This window comes from Dendrobates tinctorius, unplaced genomic scaffold (genome assembly GCF_039654945.1).
Source record: "Dendrobates tinctorius isolate UK_male_01 unplaced genomic scaffold, ASM3965494v1 ptg000062l, whole genome shotgun sequence".
NCBI lineage: Eukaryota > Metazoa > Chordata > Amphibia > Anura > Dendrobatidae > Dendrobates > Dendrobates tinctorius.
This window is the reverse complement of record NW_027361730.1, coordinates 15,185,639-15,206,037: the sequence shown is the minus strand read 5'-3', so window position 1 is coordinate 15,206,037 and position 20,399 is coordinate 15,185,639. Positions and strand designations below refer to the sequence as shown.

The 20,399-nt window shown below is 43.4% G+C and overlaps 1 protein-coding gene across 1 annotated transcript in view; it reads left to right on the top strand.

The window, feature by feature from the left end:
• MAPK8IP2 (mitogen-activated protein kinase 8 interacting protein 2) overlaps window positions 1–20,399 on the top strand; it is a 119,833-nt gene that overhangs the window by 96,616 nt on the left and 2,818 nt on the right. Inside the window, exons 9-11 of the mRNA XM_073579312.1 lie at window positions 8,756–8,866; window positions 15,037–15,107; window positions 20,137–20,235. Coding sequence (XP_073435413.1) covers window positions 8,756–8,866; window positions 15,037–15,107; window positions 20,137–20,235 — 281 coding nt within the window. The remainder of the gene's footprint in view (window positions 1–8,755; window positions 8,867–15,036; window positions 15,108–20,136; window positions 20,236–20,399) is intronic.

The following is a 20,399-nucleotide window of genomic DNA, read 5'->3' as shown; positions in this document are numbered from 1 at the left end:
TCTGCAGCTCTCATCTCAATGCACTGTCAGTATGTGGGAAGGGGTAGTAGAGATGGCTGTGAGATGAGAGCTGTAGCTGCAGAGGTGGTTGTAATAGCACACAGCTCTTCTCTGCTTTTCTCCCATTCTACACTTGTAATCACAGTTGATGCCGGCAGTGAGATCAGATAGGAGAGCAGGTCTGTGTGTCATTACATGTCTCATACAAACAAGGAGGGTTTTGGCCATCTCCTATGGTGTGATGCCTCTTTCCTATGTTTGGTCAACTTCATGCAGGAAAAAAGTAACAGCCCCCTTGAGACGAATCTCTGCTAAAGCCTTCTTGTTTAAACATTACAAGCTAATATTTTCGCAATGAAGATGAGAAATAAAAATTAAAAACGACATTTTATTCAGCTCTGCAGCCTCTTTATTTTGTTAAAACTGGTGAAAGGTCCTTTTTAATGGGGACATGTCTCTTCCAGAAATGCTATCTACCTGCAGATATAGTGGTAATTGTAGGTAAAAATTGTTTAAATCAAGTTCATCCGGCTTCCTGGACCAGCAGATGCCGTGAGAAAAGTAGATTTTCGGTACTCACCGTAAAATCTCTTTTTCGTAGTCCACTCCATGGGATAGTCTGCTGCCACCTGGAGGCTGACACTATTATTGCATTTACATAAAATTGGCTCCTCCACAGCAGACTATACCTCGCCTACTGGAGTAAGGCATCCTAAGTTTTGTGAGAAACCAGTAGAAGGAGAAAAGAATAGAATTAAGGAAAAGAGAAACATAACTGCATGCCCAAACAGACAAAGAAAGAGAGGAGGCTGTGTCCACCAATGAAGACTATGAGAAACAGATTGTATGGTGAGTACCAAAAATATACTTTTCTCATTTGTCTCATCGTGGGACACTGAGCCATGGGACGTCCTAGAGTGGAGAAAATTAAATATAGTTACCACTTAGTCTTCCGACGTAACTCAAGTGAACGTTTGGGCTACTGCCGCCTGCAGTATCCTCCAACCAAGACTTGTATCTGTCAAAAGTGTGTAAAACTTAGAAAATGTATAAAGCGTTGCACAAGTAGCTGATTTACAGAGCTGTAAAGCCAATACCTGATGACGAACCGCCCAGGAAGCTCCCACCGCTCACATAAAGTACACCCTAATCCTAAATAGGGCCACCCTGGTCATAGCCCTATAGGCATGGATAATAGCCATCTTGATCCAGCAGGCAATGGTTGCTTTAGAAGCAGCCTGACCCCAATGAGGGCCCTCTGGTATAAAGAAGAAGGAGTCAGAACGCCTGAATGAGGCAGCTGACGATAAATAGTACCTTACGGCTCTAACAAACGTGCAACCTGTGCGGAACCTTCACAATGGGATGAGATGGTGCCGGACATAAGGAAGGTAAAACAATGTTTTCATTAACGTAGAATCTCAAGACCACCTTTGGGAGAAAAGACAGAACTGGCCTTATCACTACCTTAACTTGATGAAGAACAAGGTAAGGAGCGCAACGAGACAGAGCCACAAGCTCCATGACCCTCATAATAGAAGTAATGGCTATAACGAAAGCTACCTTATAAGAAATAAATAGTGTAGAGATATCTCTGATAGGCTCAAAAGGGGAGACTGAAGAGCCTCCAAAAGAAGATTCAGATCCCAAGGATCTAGGGGAATCCGATAGGGTGGTCTAACGTGCGCCATCTCCTGGGTGAAAGTCTTAGCTTGGGGTTTACATGCCAGATCTCTCTGAAACACAATAGCTAGGGCACACACCTGTTCCTACCAGTACCTGGCATGTCCTCCGGTATACCGGCTGTGCCTGACAGCTCCTGCCGTGTCTTCCTGTATACCATCTGTGCCTTCCTGTATACCAGCTGTGCCTGCCACACCTGCCGTGCATTCCTGTGTACCAGCCGTGCCCGCCCATACCTGCCGTGCCCACCTGTATATCAGCCAAACCTGTCGAGCCCACCCATTCCTGGCTGTTCGTTTCTTCCCTTTGAGAGTCTGCTGCTGTGTGTCCAAGGTCTATCCTGGAGAAACACCTGGCGTCCATCTGGAGTCAAGTCTAACCACACTATCAGGGACTTTAACAAAGAGTCGGGTGTTCACCTAGTTATGTCCCTTCAGGCTCTCTTCGGACCACGGCACAGTGGTTCCACTACCATGGGTGTTACAGATTGATCAGGCCATGGAACCTGCTGACTCAGTCCCCTCAAGTCTCTGAGCTGTACCAGGAGGTCTTCCGCCAGACAGACCAGCAGGACAAAATCATGTCCTATTTGCGGACAGTGAGCACCCGCTTGTACATGCTGTGGCAACTTCTGCTGTGACTCTCCAGTCTACTAGTTCCTGGTTCCGGACTCTGTCTGTCTGCTCCTCCATGATTTGACAGCAATCCTACACAATACTGCGGTTTCCTCAATCAGTTCATGCTACACTTTGAGCTATTGGCACATCAGTTCTCATCTGACCGGGACAAAATGGCATTTATCTTGTCCTACCTAGGTGGTGAGACTCTCGCATGGCTCAACCTCTAATAGGATAGAAGGGATCCCTCAATCTGCAGACTCCAGACTTTTAAAGAAACCTTCCACAAGTCTTCGACGAGCCGGGTCGTGTTTCTTCCTCAGCATCTTCCCTCCTCCGACTGCACCAAGGAAATATCACTGTGGGCTAGTGCACCGTCCATTTTCATACCCTGTCCTTCAAGCTCGATTGTAATAACGAGTAGCTGGTAGCTGCCTACTGGGAGGGCCCATCTGGGAGAATTAAGGAAGAACTGGCTGGTCATGATGTTCTCTCCTCTTTAGATGATCTGGTATCCTTGGCTACCCAGATCGACCTCATGTTTCAGGAACGCTCCCGGGAGGTAATCCAAGAGAAAATAAAACCTATGCACTTGGCCTCTACCTTCCAGAGGCTGAGCATACCACAAACCTCAGCTTTGACACCCACCTCCAAATCTATGCAAATCGACCATATTAAGCTGGCTAAGCATCCTCAGGAGGTTCGTCGGTCCCAGTGGAGGTGCTTCTACTACAGTAGTGCCGATTTATTTAATTCGCTCTTGTCCTGTGAAGCCAGGAAACTCCAAAGCCTAGTATAAGTAGGAGAGGCTACCGTTGGTGAGAACTTCTTATCTCCCCTCGCTATGTCAGTGTCCATTTCTTATGTCAACACCAGTTTCATTGAATCGGCCTATCTGGACTCTGATTTCGCAGGAAATTTCATACAACACCGCGGTCAACCCTTTATCAGATCCCTATCCAATGTCTTCATAGTCCTTTGGTGGTGTCATTCACTGGTGGGAGACCTCCAGCTGAAACACTCAAAGCAGATCTCATTTTATCTGCTTCCAGGTTTGTCCCATCCTCTGTTTCTGGGCCTGCCATCATTACGAGCGCACACGCCTGTCTTGGATAGGAGATCCGGAGAGGCAATTCGTAGGGGTTAGTCCTGTCAGGAGAAATGTCTTTTCCCCATCTGTCCCTCTGAACCTGCGGCTACTCCATCAAATTTACCTGCCTTGCCTCCCGGTTATTGGACTTAAACGGACATCTTCGATAAGAATGAAGTGGAGACGTTACCACCTAGTTCTCCTCCCCCATCAACGTCATACCTGCCCTCTGTCCCAGGCAGAGACTCTAGCCATGTCCAAATATATCAAGGAGAATCTAGCTAGGGGATTTATTCGAAAGTCAGCCTCCACGGCTAGAGATGTTTTTCTTTGTTTAGAAGGATGGCTTATTTAGACCCTGTATTGATTATAGGGACCTCAACCAGACCAGATAATGATCAAGAATAAGTATTCTCTGCCCCTCCCCACATCTCGGAGTTGATTGATTTGTCTCAGAGGTCACAGAGTTTATACTAAGCTTGATCTGCGGGAGGCATGTAATCTGATCCAAATACACCAGGGGGACAAATGGAAGATTGCATTTAACACTCGAGACGGCCATTATGAGTATTGCGTACTTAGGCTCTGGAATGCCCAGCCATCTTCCAAGAACTGGTGAACGATATTTTCAATGATCTACTCTACTCGTGTGGTGGTTTACTTGAACGACATATTGGTGTTCTCTCTCCATCCGGTTGGTTACTACCCCTGCCAATACCATCAACTCCCTGGCAGCACATCGCGATTGATTTCATTACCGATCTTCCATTGTCTACTGGTTCTACCGTCATCTGGGTAGTTATGGATCGCTTCTCGGAGATGGCCCACTTTACTCCGTTGTTGGGTCTCCATACTGTTTCTATGCTTGCTGAGAATTAAATCCAGCATATTCCGTTCTGCTTCTATGCTTGCAGAGAAGTTAATCCAACATACAGTCATATGTAAAAGTTTGGGCACCCCTAATAATGTTAACCTTTTTTCTTTATAACAATTTTGGTTTTTGCAACAGGTATTTCAGTTTCATATATCTAATAACTGATGGACTCAGTTATATTTCTGGATTCAAATGAGGTTTATTGTACTAACAGAAAATGTGCAATCTGCATTTAAACAAAATTTGACCGGTGCAAAAGTATGGGCACCCTTATCATTTTCTTGATTTGAACACTCCTAACTACTTTTTACTGACTTTCTGAAGCACTAAATTGGTTTTGTAACCTCATTGAGCTTTGAACTTCATAGCCAGGTGTATCAAATCATGAGAAAAGGTATTTAAAGTGGCCACTTGCAAGTAGTTCTCCTATTTGATTCTCCTATGAAGAGTGGCATCATGGGCTCCTCAAAACAACTCTCAAATGATCTGAAAACCAAGATTATTCAACATAGCTTTTCAGGGGGAAGGATACAAAAAGTTGTCTCAGAGATTTAACCTGTCAGTTTCCACTGTGAGGAATATAGTAAGGAAATGGAAGAACACAGGTACAGTTCTTGTGAAGCCCAGAAGTGGCAGGCCAAGAAAAATATCAGAAAGGCAGAGAAGAAGAATGGTGAGAACAGTCAAGGACAATCCACAGACCACCGCCAAAGACCTGCAGCATCATCTTGCTGCAGATGGTGTCACTGTGCATCGGTCAACAATACAGCGCACTTTGCACAAGGAGAAGCTGTATGGGAGAGTGATGCGAAAGAAGCCGTTTCTGCAAGCACGCCACAAACAGAGTCGCCTGAGGTATGCAAAAGCACATTTGGACAAGCCAGTTACATTTTGGAAGAAGGTCCTTTGAACTGATGAAACAAAGATTGAGTTGTTTGGTCATACAAAAAGGCGTTATGCATGCACTGTATTGTTGACCGATGCACAGTGACACCATCTGCAGCAAGATGATGCTGCAGGTCTTTGGAGGTGGTCTGTGGATTGTCCTTGACTGTTCTCACCATTCTTCTTCTCTGCCTTTCTGATATTTTTCTTGGCCTGCCACTTCTGGGCTTAACAAGAACTGTACCTGTGTTCTTCCATTTCCTTACTATGTTCCTCACAGTGGAAACTGACTGGTTAAATCTCTGAGACAACTTTTTGTATCCTTCCCCTGAAAAGCTATGTTGAATAATCTTTGTTTTCAGATCATTTGAGAGTTGTTTTGAGGAGCCCATGATGCCACTCTTCATAGGAGAATCAAATAGGAGAACTACTTGCAAGTGGCCACTTTAAATACCCTTTCTCATGATTTGATACACCTGGCTATGAAGTTCAAAGCTCAATGAGGTTACAAAACCAATTTAGTGCTTCAGGAAGTCAGTAAAAAGTAGTTAGGAGTGTTCAAATCAAGAAAATGATAAGGGTGCCCATACTTTTGCACCGGTCAAATTTTGTTTAAATGCAGATTGCACATTTTCTGTTAGTACAATAAACCTCATTTGAATCCAGAAATATAACTGAGTCCATCAGTTATTAGACATATGAAACTGAAATACCTGTTGCAAAAACCAAAATTGTTATAAAGAAAAAAGGTTAACATTAATAGGGGTGCCCAAACTTTTACATATGACTGTATCTTCCATCTTCACAGGTTACCACTCCATATAGTTTCTGATAGAGGCATCCAGTTCACATCATGCTAGTCAATGTAACCCTGGACTTTTCTTCAGCCTACTAGCCTAATTCAGTGGCCAGGTAGTGGTCAACCAGATCTTAACCAATTTCCTGGGGCATTTTGTAAATTTTCAACACAGTGATTGGGTCAAATTCTTGCCTTGGGCTTAATTCTCCTACAATAACCATGTGAGCGAGTCCTCTGCTAACTCTCCGTTTTTATTGTGTGTGGTCAATGCCCCAATATTCCATTCCCTGTAGCTACTGCCTCGAACATCCATGCAGCAGAAGTTATCACCAAGGGCTTTCTCTAGACTCGCCTTTGTTTCGTCCTGGGGACAAGTTTTGGCTTTCTTCGAAGTTTGTCCATCTCAAGCTGCCTTCGTGCTAGTTGGGTCCTTGTTTTATCGCTACTTTCGGGGGTTATCAAACAGTCAGCGCTGAAGATTTATTTCGAGGTAGAGAATATTCTGGCCACTAAAAGGGTAAGAGGAAAAACCTTTTTTTGTAGTGGATTTGAAGGGTTTCCGTCCTGAGAGAGGTCGTGGGGGCCCAAGAAGAAAATCCATGCCCCTTTCCTTCTGGAGAGTGAGTAAAGGGGGGAGAATGTGCAGTGCTGGCATCCCTTCGCGGCTGACAAGGCAACACAAACAAGGGTTAACAGAAAACTCCAGGCATACTAAATATTCACTCACATATAATAGAGGAATGCATCGGGGTATGAAGGTAGGGAAATAAACCAAAATAGAGAAGGATAAGGAATTACCACGCATACAAACCAAGCAACAGCCTCTAATAACTCCTCCAACTCTCCTTCCCATAAGAACTCCTCTCCCTCCGTTAGCCATGCAGCAATAAAGCTAACTCCCACAAGGATTTGTATCAGAGCCCAGATTATAAAGGGAAAATGAGTGGCTAATCAAGCTTAGCTGTGAGCACAGGGATTAACCCTGATTTAACTCCTGTTCTGCCAGAATAAATAAACACATTTAAAATGAAGGAGAAGTGCGGTCTTCTAGCTCCACACTGTCACAGTAACCCCATGACACATGCACAATTATGAGTTCCGGACGCCAACTTGCTGCTCCCAGTCTCCATCATCGCCTCTGATAGGTGTTTTTATATCTTACTTGTGTGTTTCATATTCCATTTGACTTGTGCCTATATAAAAGTGACACTAGGGTGTACATTCATTCACCCCTACCCCTGAGGAAGCCACCTACAGCAGGTGTGGCGATACATGTGGGGTCTTCATCCCTCATTTCATATTCTTTGCCTTGTCCAAGGTTTGTCATCTTTTAGGTCTATTAGACTCAAATTTTGCCTCCTACGCCTGGAATACCTTATGCTTTTTCAAATTATTTCTGCCTTCGTACTTTGGCCATTTGGCTGCTGATGATTATCATGTTATGTCTTAGCCACTAATTAAACATTTTTTGGTACCTTATGCATTGCATTACATTGCATTATATGTTGTGTCTATTTGCTTAGTGCATTTGACATAACTTCTATTCTGCAACCTAATGGATACATTGTGTGTTATGTATTTTTATCTACATGAGTAAATGAGGTTAGGTGCTTTTCTTATATTCTGGCAGCTACTATGTGTTACCTTGTTTGGACTTGTATCCTCTTTTAAATGTTTTTAATATAATGTACTGTTTTGATTTGTCATTATATTATGATGTATTCAATAAATTGATAATTTTATAAGGTGATCTCCTGGCATGTGCATACACCTTTTTTCTCTTCTCCTTTGAGTACCCTATATGCTCGTGTATAAGGAGTTTTTCAGCACATTTTTTGTGCTGACAACGCCCCCTTCAGTTTATGGACCTCTGTCCGAGTGCCTGACTACCGATAGTGAAAAGATACATTAGTCCGGCCACACCGACGCGAGAGGATACGGACTGAACAATTACAGCATGTATGCTCCATCGCTACGTGGGTGTAACAGAGTGCACAATTACACTCTGCTACCCTGAGACATCTATGTAAAAAACAAGAGCAAAATGGTTAGCGTCTAGCCTAAGACAGGTCTGACAGACATTGCCTCCATCTGATACTACAGAAAACTGAGGAAGCCTGTCTCCAGCAGGCGAGGTATAGTCTGCTGGGGAGGAGCCAATTTTATTCATATACAATAATCGTGTCAGCCTCCAGGTGGCAGCAGACTATCCCACGGCTCTGTGTGCCCTTAATGTGACGAACCAGAAAATGAAATGATATTGTCACTGCTCACTATATCGCTAGTGCTCTTAATCACTTCCAGGCACTTTGATTGATAGCCTGCTCTGCAGTGTGTATGTGCAGTGTTTGTGTGCATAGTAGTAGGCTGTCAATAAAAATGCGTGAAGAGATAACTGCTGCTCTTACGGTGTAGTGAGTGGTGACTTTATCAGCCCATCGCATAGTCTCGATGACTGGAAGTGACTGGCTGCCGGGAGAATAAACTTCATTTTCTCTCAGTAGTGGCTGCTCTAGTAAGCTGGCTATACAAGATTTAAACACTATTTACCACTAGTAGGTTCCCGTTAAGAAGGCATGCAACAAGAAAGTTCCATAGTTTCAATATTACTTACTGCATTGTAAAGGACTACCTATAGTACTCAGAGGTATCTGGTTTCCATGTTACTTCTCATGACATGCTCAGCAAAATGAAATATGATGTATGGTTGTGTAGATCCAAATCCTGATATCAGTTATTGCAGGTTATATTTCTCAGTACAGTTCTCTACAGTTATTAGTTATTATTGGAATTTATACCACCACCAGATTGCAACTGCAAGGAAGCTGACCGTGCACCTGCGGCCGCCTGCGAGCTGTGAACTGGAGATTTCTTTGCGTGGTGTCAAGCTCATTCTGAGAGGAAACGATAGACCTGAGGTAAGACAGAAGAAAGAAACTGCAAGTGTTAGTCTTTAAAGGGAATCAGTCACCCCCTTTTTTGAGATATCATATAATGATATCATTCAGTTGTGTGTCACATAAGGATTCTCTTAGTACTTTTGCTTCCCCCTGACCCCGCACCTTTCATGCATAAATACCTTTTTTATATCAGTTCAGATGTATGTAAACTGCCACGGTCCGGTCCGCTGGGCGGGGCTTATTCACCTGCTCCCCCCCCCGTCTTGCTCTATGCATTTCTTATTGTGTAGAGCAAGACAGGGAGGGGGGGAGCAGGTGAATAAGCCCCGCCCAGCGGACCGGACAGCGGCAGTTTACATACATCTGAACCAATATAAAAAAGGTATTTATGCATGAAAGGTGCGGGGTCAGGGGGAAGCAAAAGTACTAAGAGAATCCTTATGTGACACACAATTGAATGATATCATTATATGGTATCTCAAAAAAGGGGTGACAGATTCCCTTTAAAGATGACATAAAGAATATATAGAATGACATCAACTTGTGAGCGTCGTGTTTACTGTGTGTGAGTTGGTTTAGACTGGTGCATTGCGCACCAAGATGCATCAAATCCGTGCCTATTAGATATGGCCACCTTCTCCTCTTGCTTTCGCACATTGAAAGTGGTGAAAACTGAGTTTCTTATCTTTCCTTTCCACTACCCCGAAGTATCCCATGAGTCTTCACAATAACTCTTGAAGACTTCAAAATTTCCCATTCTCCCAAGTCTGATGCTTTGGGGTAACTTTAGACTCCACCTTTTTCTTCAGATCATATGTTCAAGACCAACCTGTTACCAGCTACTCAACATGGGGAACGTATGCATTATACAGTGGGGAAAATAAGTATTTGACACTCTGCCGATTTTGCAACTTATCCCACTTAAAGAATGGAGACGTTTGTAATTTTTATCTTAGCTACACTTCAGCTGTGAGAGGATCTTAAAATAGAAACCAGAAAATCACAGTGTATGATTTTTACATAATTAATTAGCATTTTATGGCATGAAATAAGTCTTTGAAACAATAGAAAAACAGAATTTTAATATTTGGTACAGAAACCTTTTCTTGCAGTTACAGAGGTCAGACATTTTCTGTAGTTCGTTACCAAGTTTGCACACACTGCAGCAGGGATTTTGGCCCACTCCTTCATGCAGATCTTCTCCAGATCTTTCAGGTTTCGGGGCTGTCGCTTGACAACATTCAGTAAGGAGGTTGTTGGCCAAAAACTCACAATACATGACCCCATCCATCCTCCCATCAATACAATGCAGTTGTCCTGTCTCCTTTGCAGAAAAGCACCCCCAAAGTATGATGTTTTTCCCTGCATGCTTAACGATTGGTATGGTGATTTTTGGGTTGCACTCATCCTTCTTCTTTCTCCAAACACGGCAAGTGTAGTTGATACCAAAAGTTCTATTTTGGTCTCATCAGACCACACGTCTCATCTGACCACATGACCTTCTCCCATGCCTACTCTGGATCGTCAGATGGTCAATGGAAAACTTCAAACGGGCCTGGACATGTGCTGGCGTGGGCAGGGGGACCCTGCGTGCCCTGCAGTATTTTTTTTATCCATGGCAACTTAGTGTAGTTGTCCTGTAGCCTATCCTAGGCTTGTGCTGGTCTATAATTTTGTTCCTGGTTCCTTAGACAGCTCTTTGGTGTTGGCGATGGTGGAGGATTGGAGTGTGACTGATTGAGTGTGTGGACAGGCGTGTTTTATAGAGGTGTAGGCAGGGGCGTACATAGAAATCATGGGGCCCCATAGCAAAAGTCTGAATGGGGCCCCCCCCCAAAAAAAAATGGGCATGATCCCTGAGCGGTGTGACTGCCTGCAACCATCCTGGAATACATAGGGTCACTTTTTTTTAGAGAGCTGGATTTACACTGCAGGAGTCCTAGAACTGCTTATTGCCCAATAATCAGGGTGTAAACAGACAGCCGATCACCCAAACAATGAACAAAACAATTCTTGACTAAAATGATTTTCAATCTGGCTTAAAAATAATCCCACTCAGTAACACATCCTTCTTTGTTTTGTGTGCATAGATTATTATTGTTCTCAGCAGCACATACTGGTTACAATCTATACTGATCATCCTGTGAGCATAAGAAATGCCAAAATGGGCTATCATCTATTGGCCAACAAGTAGCTGATTGATTGTCAATATATATCACAGACATTTAGCAAGGCAGAATAAATCATTGGTGGCTCAGTGGTGTGTGTACAGTGGGGAAAAAAAGTATTTAGTCAGTCAGCAATAGTGCAAGTTCCACCACTTAAAAAGATGAGAGGCGTCTGTAATTTACATCATAGGTAGACCTCAACTATGGGAGACAAACTGAGAAAAAAAAATCTAGAAAATCACATTGTCTGTTTTTTTTTTCATTTTATTTGCATATTATGGTGGAAAATAAGTATTTGGTCAGAAACAAGCAATCAAGATTTCTGGCTCTCACAGACCTGTAACTTCTTCTTTAAGAGTCTCCTCTTTCCTCCACTCATTACCTGTAGTAATGGCACCTGTTTAAACTTGTTATCAGTATAAAAAGACACCTGTGCACACCCTCAAACAGTCTGACTCCAAACTCCACTATGGTGAAGACCAAAGAGCTGTCAAAGGACACCAGAAACAAAATTGTAGCCCTGCACCAGGCTGGGAAGACTGAATCTGCAATAGCCAACCAGCTTGGAGTGAAGAAATCAACTGTGGGAGCAATAATTAGAAAATGGAAGACATACAAGACCACTGATATTCTCCCTCGATCTGGTGCTCCACGCAAAATCCCACCCCGTGGGGTCAGAATGATCACAAGAACGGTGAGCAAAAATCCCAGAACCACGCGGGGGGACCTAGTGAATGAACTGCAGAGAGCTGGGACCAATGTAACAAGGCCTACCATAAGTAACACACTACGCCACCATGGACTCAGATCCTGCAGTGCCAGACGTGTCCCACTGCTTAAGCCTGTACATGTCCGGGCCCGTCTGAAGTTTGCTAGAGCGCATTTGGATGATCCAGAGGAGTTTTGGGAGAATGTCCTATGGTCTGATGAAACCAAACTGGAACTGTTTGGTAGAAACACAACTTGTCGTGTTTGGAGGAAAAAGAATACTGAGTTGCATCCATCAAACACCATACCTACTGTAAAGCATGGTGGTGGAAACATCATGCTTTGGGGCTGTTTCTCTGCAAAGGGGCCAGGACGACTGATCCGGGTACATGAAAGAATGAATGGGGCCATGTATCGTGAGATTTTGAGTGCAAACCTCCTTCCATCAGCAAGGGCATTGAAGATGAAACGTGGCTGGGTCTTTCAACATGACAATGATCCAAAGCACACCGCCAGGGGAACGAAGGAGTGGCTTCGTAAGAAGCATTTCAAGGTCCTGGAGTGGCCTAGCCAGTCTCCAGATCTCAACCCTATAGAAAACCTTTGGAGGGAGTTGAAAGTCCGTGTTGCCAAGCGAAAAGCCAAAAACATCACTGCTCTAGAGGAGATCTGCATGGAGGAATGGGCCAACATACCAACAACAGTGTGTGGCAACCTTGTGAAGACTTACAGAAAACGTTTGACCTCTGTCATTGCCAACAAAGGATATATCACAAAGTATTGAGATGAAATTTTGTTTCTGACCAAATACTTATTTTCCACCATAATATGCAAATAAAATGAAAAAAAAAACAGACAATGTGATTTTCTGGATTTTTTTTTCTCAGTTTGTCTCCCATAGTTGAGGTCTACCTATGATGTAAATTACAGACGCCTCTCATCTTTTTAAGTGGTGGAACTTGCACTATTGCTGACTGACTAAATACTTTTTTTCCCCACTGTATGTGTGTGTGTGTGTGTGTGTGTGTGTGTGTGTGTGTGTGTATATACATATATATATATATATATATATATATATATATACACACACACACCCCTGCACTGCAGGCAGGGCCCCCTCCACAGTGCGTGCAGCCGGGCCCCCCTCCCTAAGGTGCAAAGTGCAGCCAGAGCCATTGTAAATGTAAAGTGCCAGGCTGCCAGCACAGTGAGGGGACACATTTAACAAAAAAAATCAACCCCCAGCCGGGCTCACCGAGTCACCGTCTTGTGTGTGTGTCCCTCTCCCTGAGTGAGAGAGGCTCATGAATGTTTTCTGCTTGCTGCAATGCACGTGTGCTGCTCTCTGGCTGCCATGAGGCGAGGCGTTCTTATGCAAATCCAGCCAGAGACTTCAGCCAACTGCTGACCAGGAAACAAGGAAAGGGGAGCTTCAAGGGGCCAGGGGGTATACAGCGGCCGGTGGCCGTCGCTTACATTTAATTAAAGGAGATAGTACTGTGTCAGCACAGCAGCCAACCGCAGCGGCCGTCGCGGGCCCCCTCACCTGTCCGGGCCCCGTAGCAGCTACGTGGTCTGCTACTATTGACGGTACGCCGCTGGGTGTAGGTAACAGCAGGTACGCAGGATGCAGTGACGAGACACGAGACTGAGTTGAACTTTAGCTAGAGAACTTTTATAAATTTGATAAGCAACCAAAAACAATAACAGCTATTATCCTCGCAGGGACTCTGCACAAACAAGCACTTTAAAAGTGAACAAGACTAATCCGGCAACAGCCGGTTGCTATAGGGCCGCGATATGGCCGACTACGGTCCTTATTTCCTATAGTGTCTCTTATCCGTCCTGAAGTCCCTCGGCGTCTCTTATGAGGCTGCGTTGGTGTCGCAGCCGCTGGTCCCAGCTGCTGAAGATCTGTCGTAGTCTTCGGGCGCCCCAGCGCCCAGGAGGAGTTGGGGCACAACAGGCCTTGAAGGAGTCCTTTGATGAGGTAACCCCCTGTAGACACAGCGGGGTTCGGCTTGTAAGCGAGTTCAAGGAGACTCCAGTCCCCAAGCAGGGTTGTCGCAGTTACCAGGAATGGCGGTTGGCAGGCCACGTGCAAGGCCTGGGTCTAGACGAAGAGTTTCTCTGTAGGCGAGGAGTAGGCCCTAACTGCCGACTGCGGCGGGGTGACATCCATTGTGGCCGATGATGAAGAGGCCGCAGCCGCTGGCTGGAGTGAAGCGGCAGCGGCTGCGAGAGGCGGCGGACCAGCCGCAACAGGCTGGAGCACAGCGGTAACAGCTGCGGACGACCGTGGGCAGGGAGTGACCCCGGATTGGAGTGAAGCGAAAGTCTCTTGTTGGTAGGTTCGGCGCTTACTCTCCGCAGGCCAATGCAAGTCTCCCCTCTGCCGCTGGTCTCCTCTCTGGTCACCGTCTGTCACTCTGGCTCTCTCAAAGTCCCGCAGTCTCTTGCTTCGTGTCTGCCGTTCCGCCAACTCACTCCCCTGCGCGCTCCCTGTCCCTTTTATACTCGCCCCTCCCCTTGCTGTCCTGTCACTCCCAGCAGTCCACTCTCCTTCTCCGTTCCTCTGGTACAGTTCCCTTAGGAACCTAGATGGCGGTCCCCTTGGTTCCGGCCCGGCCACTCTACGGGGGCCCTCCTCCCTACACAGTTAACGAGTTCAAACAGATGCAATTAATACAGGTAATGAGTGCAGAGTAGGAGGGCTTCTTAAAGTAAGACTAACAGGTCTGTGAGAGCCAGAATTCTTGCTGGTTAGTAGGTGATCAAATACTTATTACATGCAATAAAATGCAACTTTAATTATATAAAAATCATACAGTGTGATTTTGTTTTTCGTTTTTTTTTTTTTTTAGCTTCTGTCTCTCACAGTTGATGTGTACTTAACATAAAAATTACAGACCTCTCCATTCTTTGTAGGTGGGAAAACTTGCAATATCGGCAGCATATCAAACACTTATTTACCCCACTATATATGGTCCTATGTACTGCTATGTTATTATCTGTTCAGGTTGAACGGTCATCATCAGGCATTCTACCTATTAGAATAAAATGCCTTGTTAGAGGTAATTTGGACGGTTTGGCATTTTCAGTGTGGACATACTGTACAGCAGGTTACTGCCTTTCCGCACCATAGAAACCCGTTGTAAGTACACATATACTGCATATCATACGTTTCTTTGCAGCGGAAAGTACAGCAGACTACTGCGCTTTCCAACACAGTAACATAAGGCGTTATACACGGGTATGGATAACATCCTATTCACACTGGTTCTATTTCCCTTTTCCGTCATTGTTTTGCAGGATGAACGTTGCAGTCACTTTTTTCAAATGAAAAATATTTCCTTCTGTGGTTGTCATCCACGCAACAGCTGGTAAGTAGTGGTCTGATACCTGTCCGGTGGCAGTGGACAGAATATCTAAATGGGCATCAGAGCTTACAGTCTACTTTCTAAATCACGTACACAGGCAAATGAAAGTGGATCAGTATGAGTTCAGGAAGTTTCTCCTCCACTAAACTTTCATTAAACCTTGTATTAGAAACAGCTCTATATACTAGTTTGTAGGTTCAGCTGACTGTTGGAGAATTGAAGCCATGACAGCCTCATATTACAAGGACCATTAGAGCAGAGTTAAAGTTCCTAAAACAGGAAAAAAATGTGACGCCATCTAAGCATAGTAAGATATAACCAATTGAGAATGTGAATATCTATAGGAGTTTGCTCACCTGATGCAGTTGTGCAAACAGAGGCACATCTCCCGCTTGAAGTATAGATGTATTTGCAAGAGACTGCTGCCGGCATGGTGAGGAGGAATTGGACCCTGAAACAGGAGTATCCCACAAAGAAGATGCCAGATCGGAGGACCAGAGAATGGTGCTGTCTTTGCCACCAAGAGAAATCAAGGTGCAGAAATTTCAGGTTGCTTGTAGGTAAAATTTTATTCAAACTGATAAAAAATAAAAACTATATACACAACGCGTTTTGGGTCAAACTCATTTTCTCCATACACCAGAAGAAGGCTGCAAACAGCCGAAACGCGTTGTGTATATAGTTTTTATTTGTTTTTTTATCAGTTTGAATAAAATTTTACCTACAAGCAACCTGAAATTTCTGCACCTTGATTTCTCTAGGTGGCAAAGACAGTGCCATTCCCCTAGTTCTCCTGTCTGGTAAGGACCATTAGATATTAAGTTCTTATGCTACCTTAAAGAGGTTTTCACACCATTGACTATCATGACAATAATATAAACATTTGCCTTTTACATGCTATTTCAAAACATTATGTCATGACATTTACTTACATAAGTATGGCGCCTTATGGTATTCACTATGTATTGCAGTGTGTAATATTGCCTAATAAGCTGAGTGCTCTGGCATGGCATACCAAGTCACTTTTCGCATTATGCAGAGTGATCCCCAGCTAACTGCTGAACAATCCACAGGAATAGCTTTCTGCCCTTTTTCTACGGGTAAGGAGCTGAACGTGTGTAGTAGTACGGCGGAGAAAACTCCTTATTTAGAACTAAAATGAGATTCTATCTGCTGCCAGAGAATAAAGCGTCTTATTCTGTTAAGTGTCTGTGACTAGCAGCATCAAGGCAGACACGTGTTAAGAATCTATCAACGCAATAGGAGTCCACAAACAAACCTGAAGCTATCCCTATCCACTTGGCTTAGCAGATCCATTTTTTGTTGGGTGCCCTGGGTTGCATCCATGGAATAGCTGCTGGTCAGGAGAGGTGAAAGAAGTAACCTTGCTAGCTGGGCCAGAACGAGAGAGACAAGAATAATGACAAAGTCAGAACCATTCGACAAGTTAGGGGACACCTGAGTTCAAGTCATCAGGGACATCAGGCTCAAACAGTACTTGTATATAAAATATAAAAGGACATCCAAGGGTTATCCAAGAAGTATCATTTCTCCTTGCGGAGAATGACATGCTAAGCATGTCGAGGTGAGGAGACTTAAAGCCGCAATGCTCCTCTGGGAAATATGCTAATTATGTAAATTGTCTCTTCAGAGGGGAAGAGGACTACAACTCTAGTGCCACCTATTGGAGGTAGCAATCCTAAAAGTCAATGTTGACCCTTTAACGAGCCTAGTTACATGACTTAGGATAAAAGCCAAGCCAGAATCTCCATTTGCAGACACTGTGTTTCGGGGTACTGCCCCTCATCAGTGCAAAGCCTCTCTCATCAGACGCCTCTCTCACAGCCAAACCAGATCTTCTCCCGCTTTGCACTGATGAGGGGGAGTACCCCGAAACACAGTGTCTGCAAATGGAGATTCTGGCTTGGCTTTTATCCTAAGTCATGTAACTAGGCTCGTTAAAGGGTCAACATTGACTTTTAGGATTGCTACCCCCAATAGGTGGCACTAGAGTTCTAGTCCTCTTCCTCTCTGAAGAGACAATTTGCATAATCCAAGGGTTAAACACACTTTTTTATATACATAACAGACACAAGCCATATAGGGAATGAAATACAGTAGGGTATCCTGCACCACCATGCCTGTGCCTGTGATTAGTCTGCTGACCACCCCAGTGATTGGCAGCGAGCAGTCGAGCAGTAATATGATTGACACTGTGGCTGTAAGGATGTGCTGAACACTCTATACTTTCATCTACCTTCTTGTCTGTCTTACTATTGGATAGTACACATCAATTCCATTAAGTGTTACATTTAATTTATGTTTCCTTCACCCAATTTTGTAAAATTTTGTCTTTTTGAGATTAAATTGTTTGTCTTTTTCGCAGGTGATTCCTTTTTACTTACAATTGAATGTAAAAGTTTGGGCACCCCTGATCAAAATTATATATATATATATATATATATATATATATATATATACAGTCATGGCCAAAAGTATTGACACCCCTGCAATTCTGTCAGATAATACTCAGTTTCTTCCTGAAAATGATTGCAAACACAAATTCTTTGGTATTATTATCTTCATTTAATTTGTCTTAAATGAAAAAACACAAAAAGAATTGTCCTAAAGCCAAATTGGATATAATTCCACACCAAACATAAAAAAGAGGGTGGACAAAAGTATTGGCACTGTGCGAAAAATCATGTGATGCTTCTCTAATTTGTGTAATTAACAGCACCTGTAACTTACCTGTGGAACCTAACAGGTGTTGGCAATAACTAAATCACACTTGCAGCCAGTTGACATGGATTAAAGTTGACTCAACCTCTGTCCTGTGTCCTTGTGTGCACCACATTGAGCATGGAGAAAAGAAAGAAGACCAAAGAACTGTCTGAGGACTTGAGAAACCAAATTGTGAGGAAGCATGAGCAATCTCAAGGCTACAAGTCCATCTCCAAAGACCTGAATGTTCCTGTGTCTACCGTGCGCAGTGTCATCAAGAAGTTTAAAGCCCATGGCACTGTGGCTAACCTCCCTAGATGTGGCCGGAAAAGAAAAATTGACAAGAGATTTCAACACAAGATTGTGCAGATGTTGGATAAAGAACCTCGACTAACATCCAAACAAGTTCAAGCTGCCCTGCAGTCCGGGGGTACAACAGTGTCAACCTGTACTATCCGTCGGCGTCTGAATGAAAAGGGACTGTGTGGTAGGAGACCCAGGAAGACCCCGCTTCTTACCCCGAGACATAAAAAAAGCCAGGCTGGAGTTTGCCAAAACTTACCTGAAAAAGCCTAAAACATTTTGGAAGAATGTTCTTTGGTCAGATGAGACAAAAGTAGAGCTTTTAGGGCAAAAGCATCAACATAGAGTTTACAGGAGAAAAAAGAGGCATTCAAAGAAAAGTACACGGTCCCTACAGTCAAACATGGCGGAGGTTCCCTGATGTTTTGGGGTTGCTTTGCTGCCTTTGGCACTGGACTGCTTGACCGTGTGCATGGCATTATGAAGTCAGAAGACTACCAACAAATTTTGCAGCATAATTTAGGGCCCAGTGTGAGAAAGCTGGGTCTACCTCAGAGGTCATGGGTCTTCCAGCAGGACAATAACCCAAAACACACTTCAAAAAGCACTAGAAAATGGTTTGAGAGAAAGCACTGGAGACTTCTAAGGTGGCCAGCAATGAGTCCAGACCTGAATCCCATAGAACACCTGTGGAGAGATCTAAAAATGGCAGTTTGGAGAAGGCACCCTTCAAATATCAGGGACCTGGAGTAGTTTGCCAAAGAAGAATGGTCTAAAATTCCAGCAGAGCATTGTAAGAAACTCATTGATGGTTACCGGAAGCGGTTGGTCGCAGTTATTTTGGCTAAAGGTTGTGCAACCAAGTATTAGACTGAGGGTGCCAATACTTTTGTCCAGCCCATTTTTGGAGTTTTGTGTGAAATGATCAATGTTTTGCTTTTTGCTTCATTCTCTTTTGTGTTTTTTCATTTAAGACAAATTAAATGAAGATAATAATACCAAAGAATTTGTGTTTGCAATCATTTTCAGGAAGAAACTGAATATTATCTGACAGAATTGCAGGGGTGTCAATACTTTTGGCCATGACTGTATATATATATATATATATATATATATATATATATATATATATATATACACACACATATTTATTTAGAATATTGTTTTGTTTTTTTTACATTTTAAAAATGCACCTGCATAGTTTGTACCTAGTAGCACTTCTTTTATACTCCCTCTTGTAAGTATCACAGTTTTTTTGTATCCAGTCAAGAGTCTTTCAACTCTAGTTTAAGGGATTGTCATCTATTCTTCCTTGGAAAACTCTTCCACTTCTGTGAGATTCCTGGGTCCTCTTGTATGCACTGCTATTTTGTGGTTTAACCACAGATTTTCAATGATGATCAGATCAGGGGACTATAAGGGCCATTGTAAAACCTTCAGCTTGTGCCTTTTGAGGTAGCTTCTTGTGGATTTTGAAGGGCAGCTTAAAAACGCTTTGCTATCTTCTTATCACCTTCTCCTGCTTTGTGGGCTTCCACTATTTTCATTTTCAGAGTGCTAGGCATCTGCTTAGCAGAGCCCATGGCTGTTCTTTTTTGGCACAAGGTTAGAGGACTTTGGGTTTTTATAAAGCTGGGAAATTTGCATCACCTGGCCTTTCCTAATGATGATAGTGAACAAGCCAAAACCCTTACAGGATAATTAAGGTCTGAAACCTTGGTCAAAGTTATCTGAGCACACAATTATCCAAGGGTACTCACACTTCTGCATTGGCCCATTTTCCTTTTTGTAATTTTTAAAATGTAGAAAATGACAATATATGTATTTTTTTGGCCTAAAATACAAAGGAAATGTGTCATCTTTAACGTTAGCCCTTTAGAGATTATTTCATCTTTAACTTGCTTAACTGTTCACAGTAGCAGTAATTTTGACCAGTGGAGCCCAAACTCTTACCTGTCACTCTATGTGACTTTCCTAACTTTGTATATTTCACTTGCTCTTTTAGTTATTTCGGCTTCATTACGAAACACCCCGTTTTGAATCGATTTGCTTGCCATGTCTTCGTTTCCCAAGACTCAATGCGACGTGTAGCTGAGTGTGTGGGGTGAGTCTTATTTTCTAGATTCTTATACAAGACCAGAGAGGTGGAATCTGAAATCAAAAATCTACTCATCCTCCTCTGTTTCCAAACTCCAACTCATTCATAAATGGCCAATAATTAGCAATTACAAATGCTATTCACAGACATGTTTAGATAACAGCCTTTAA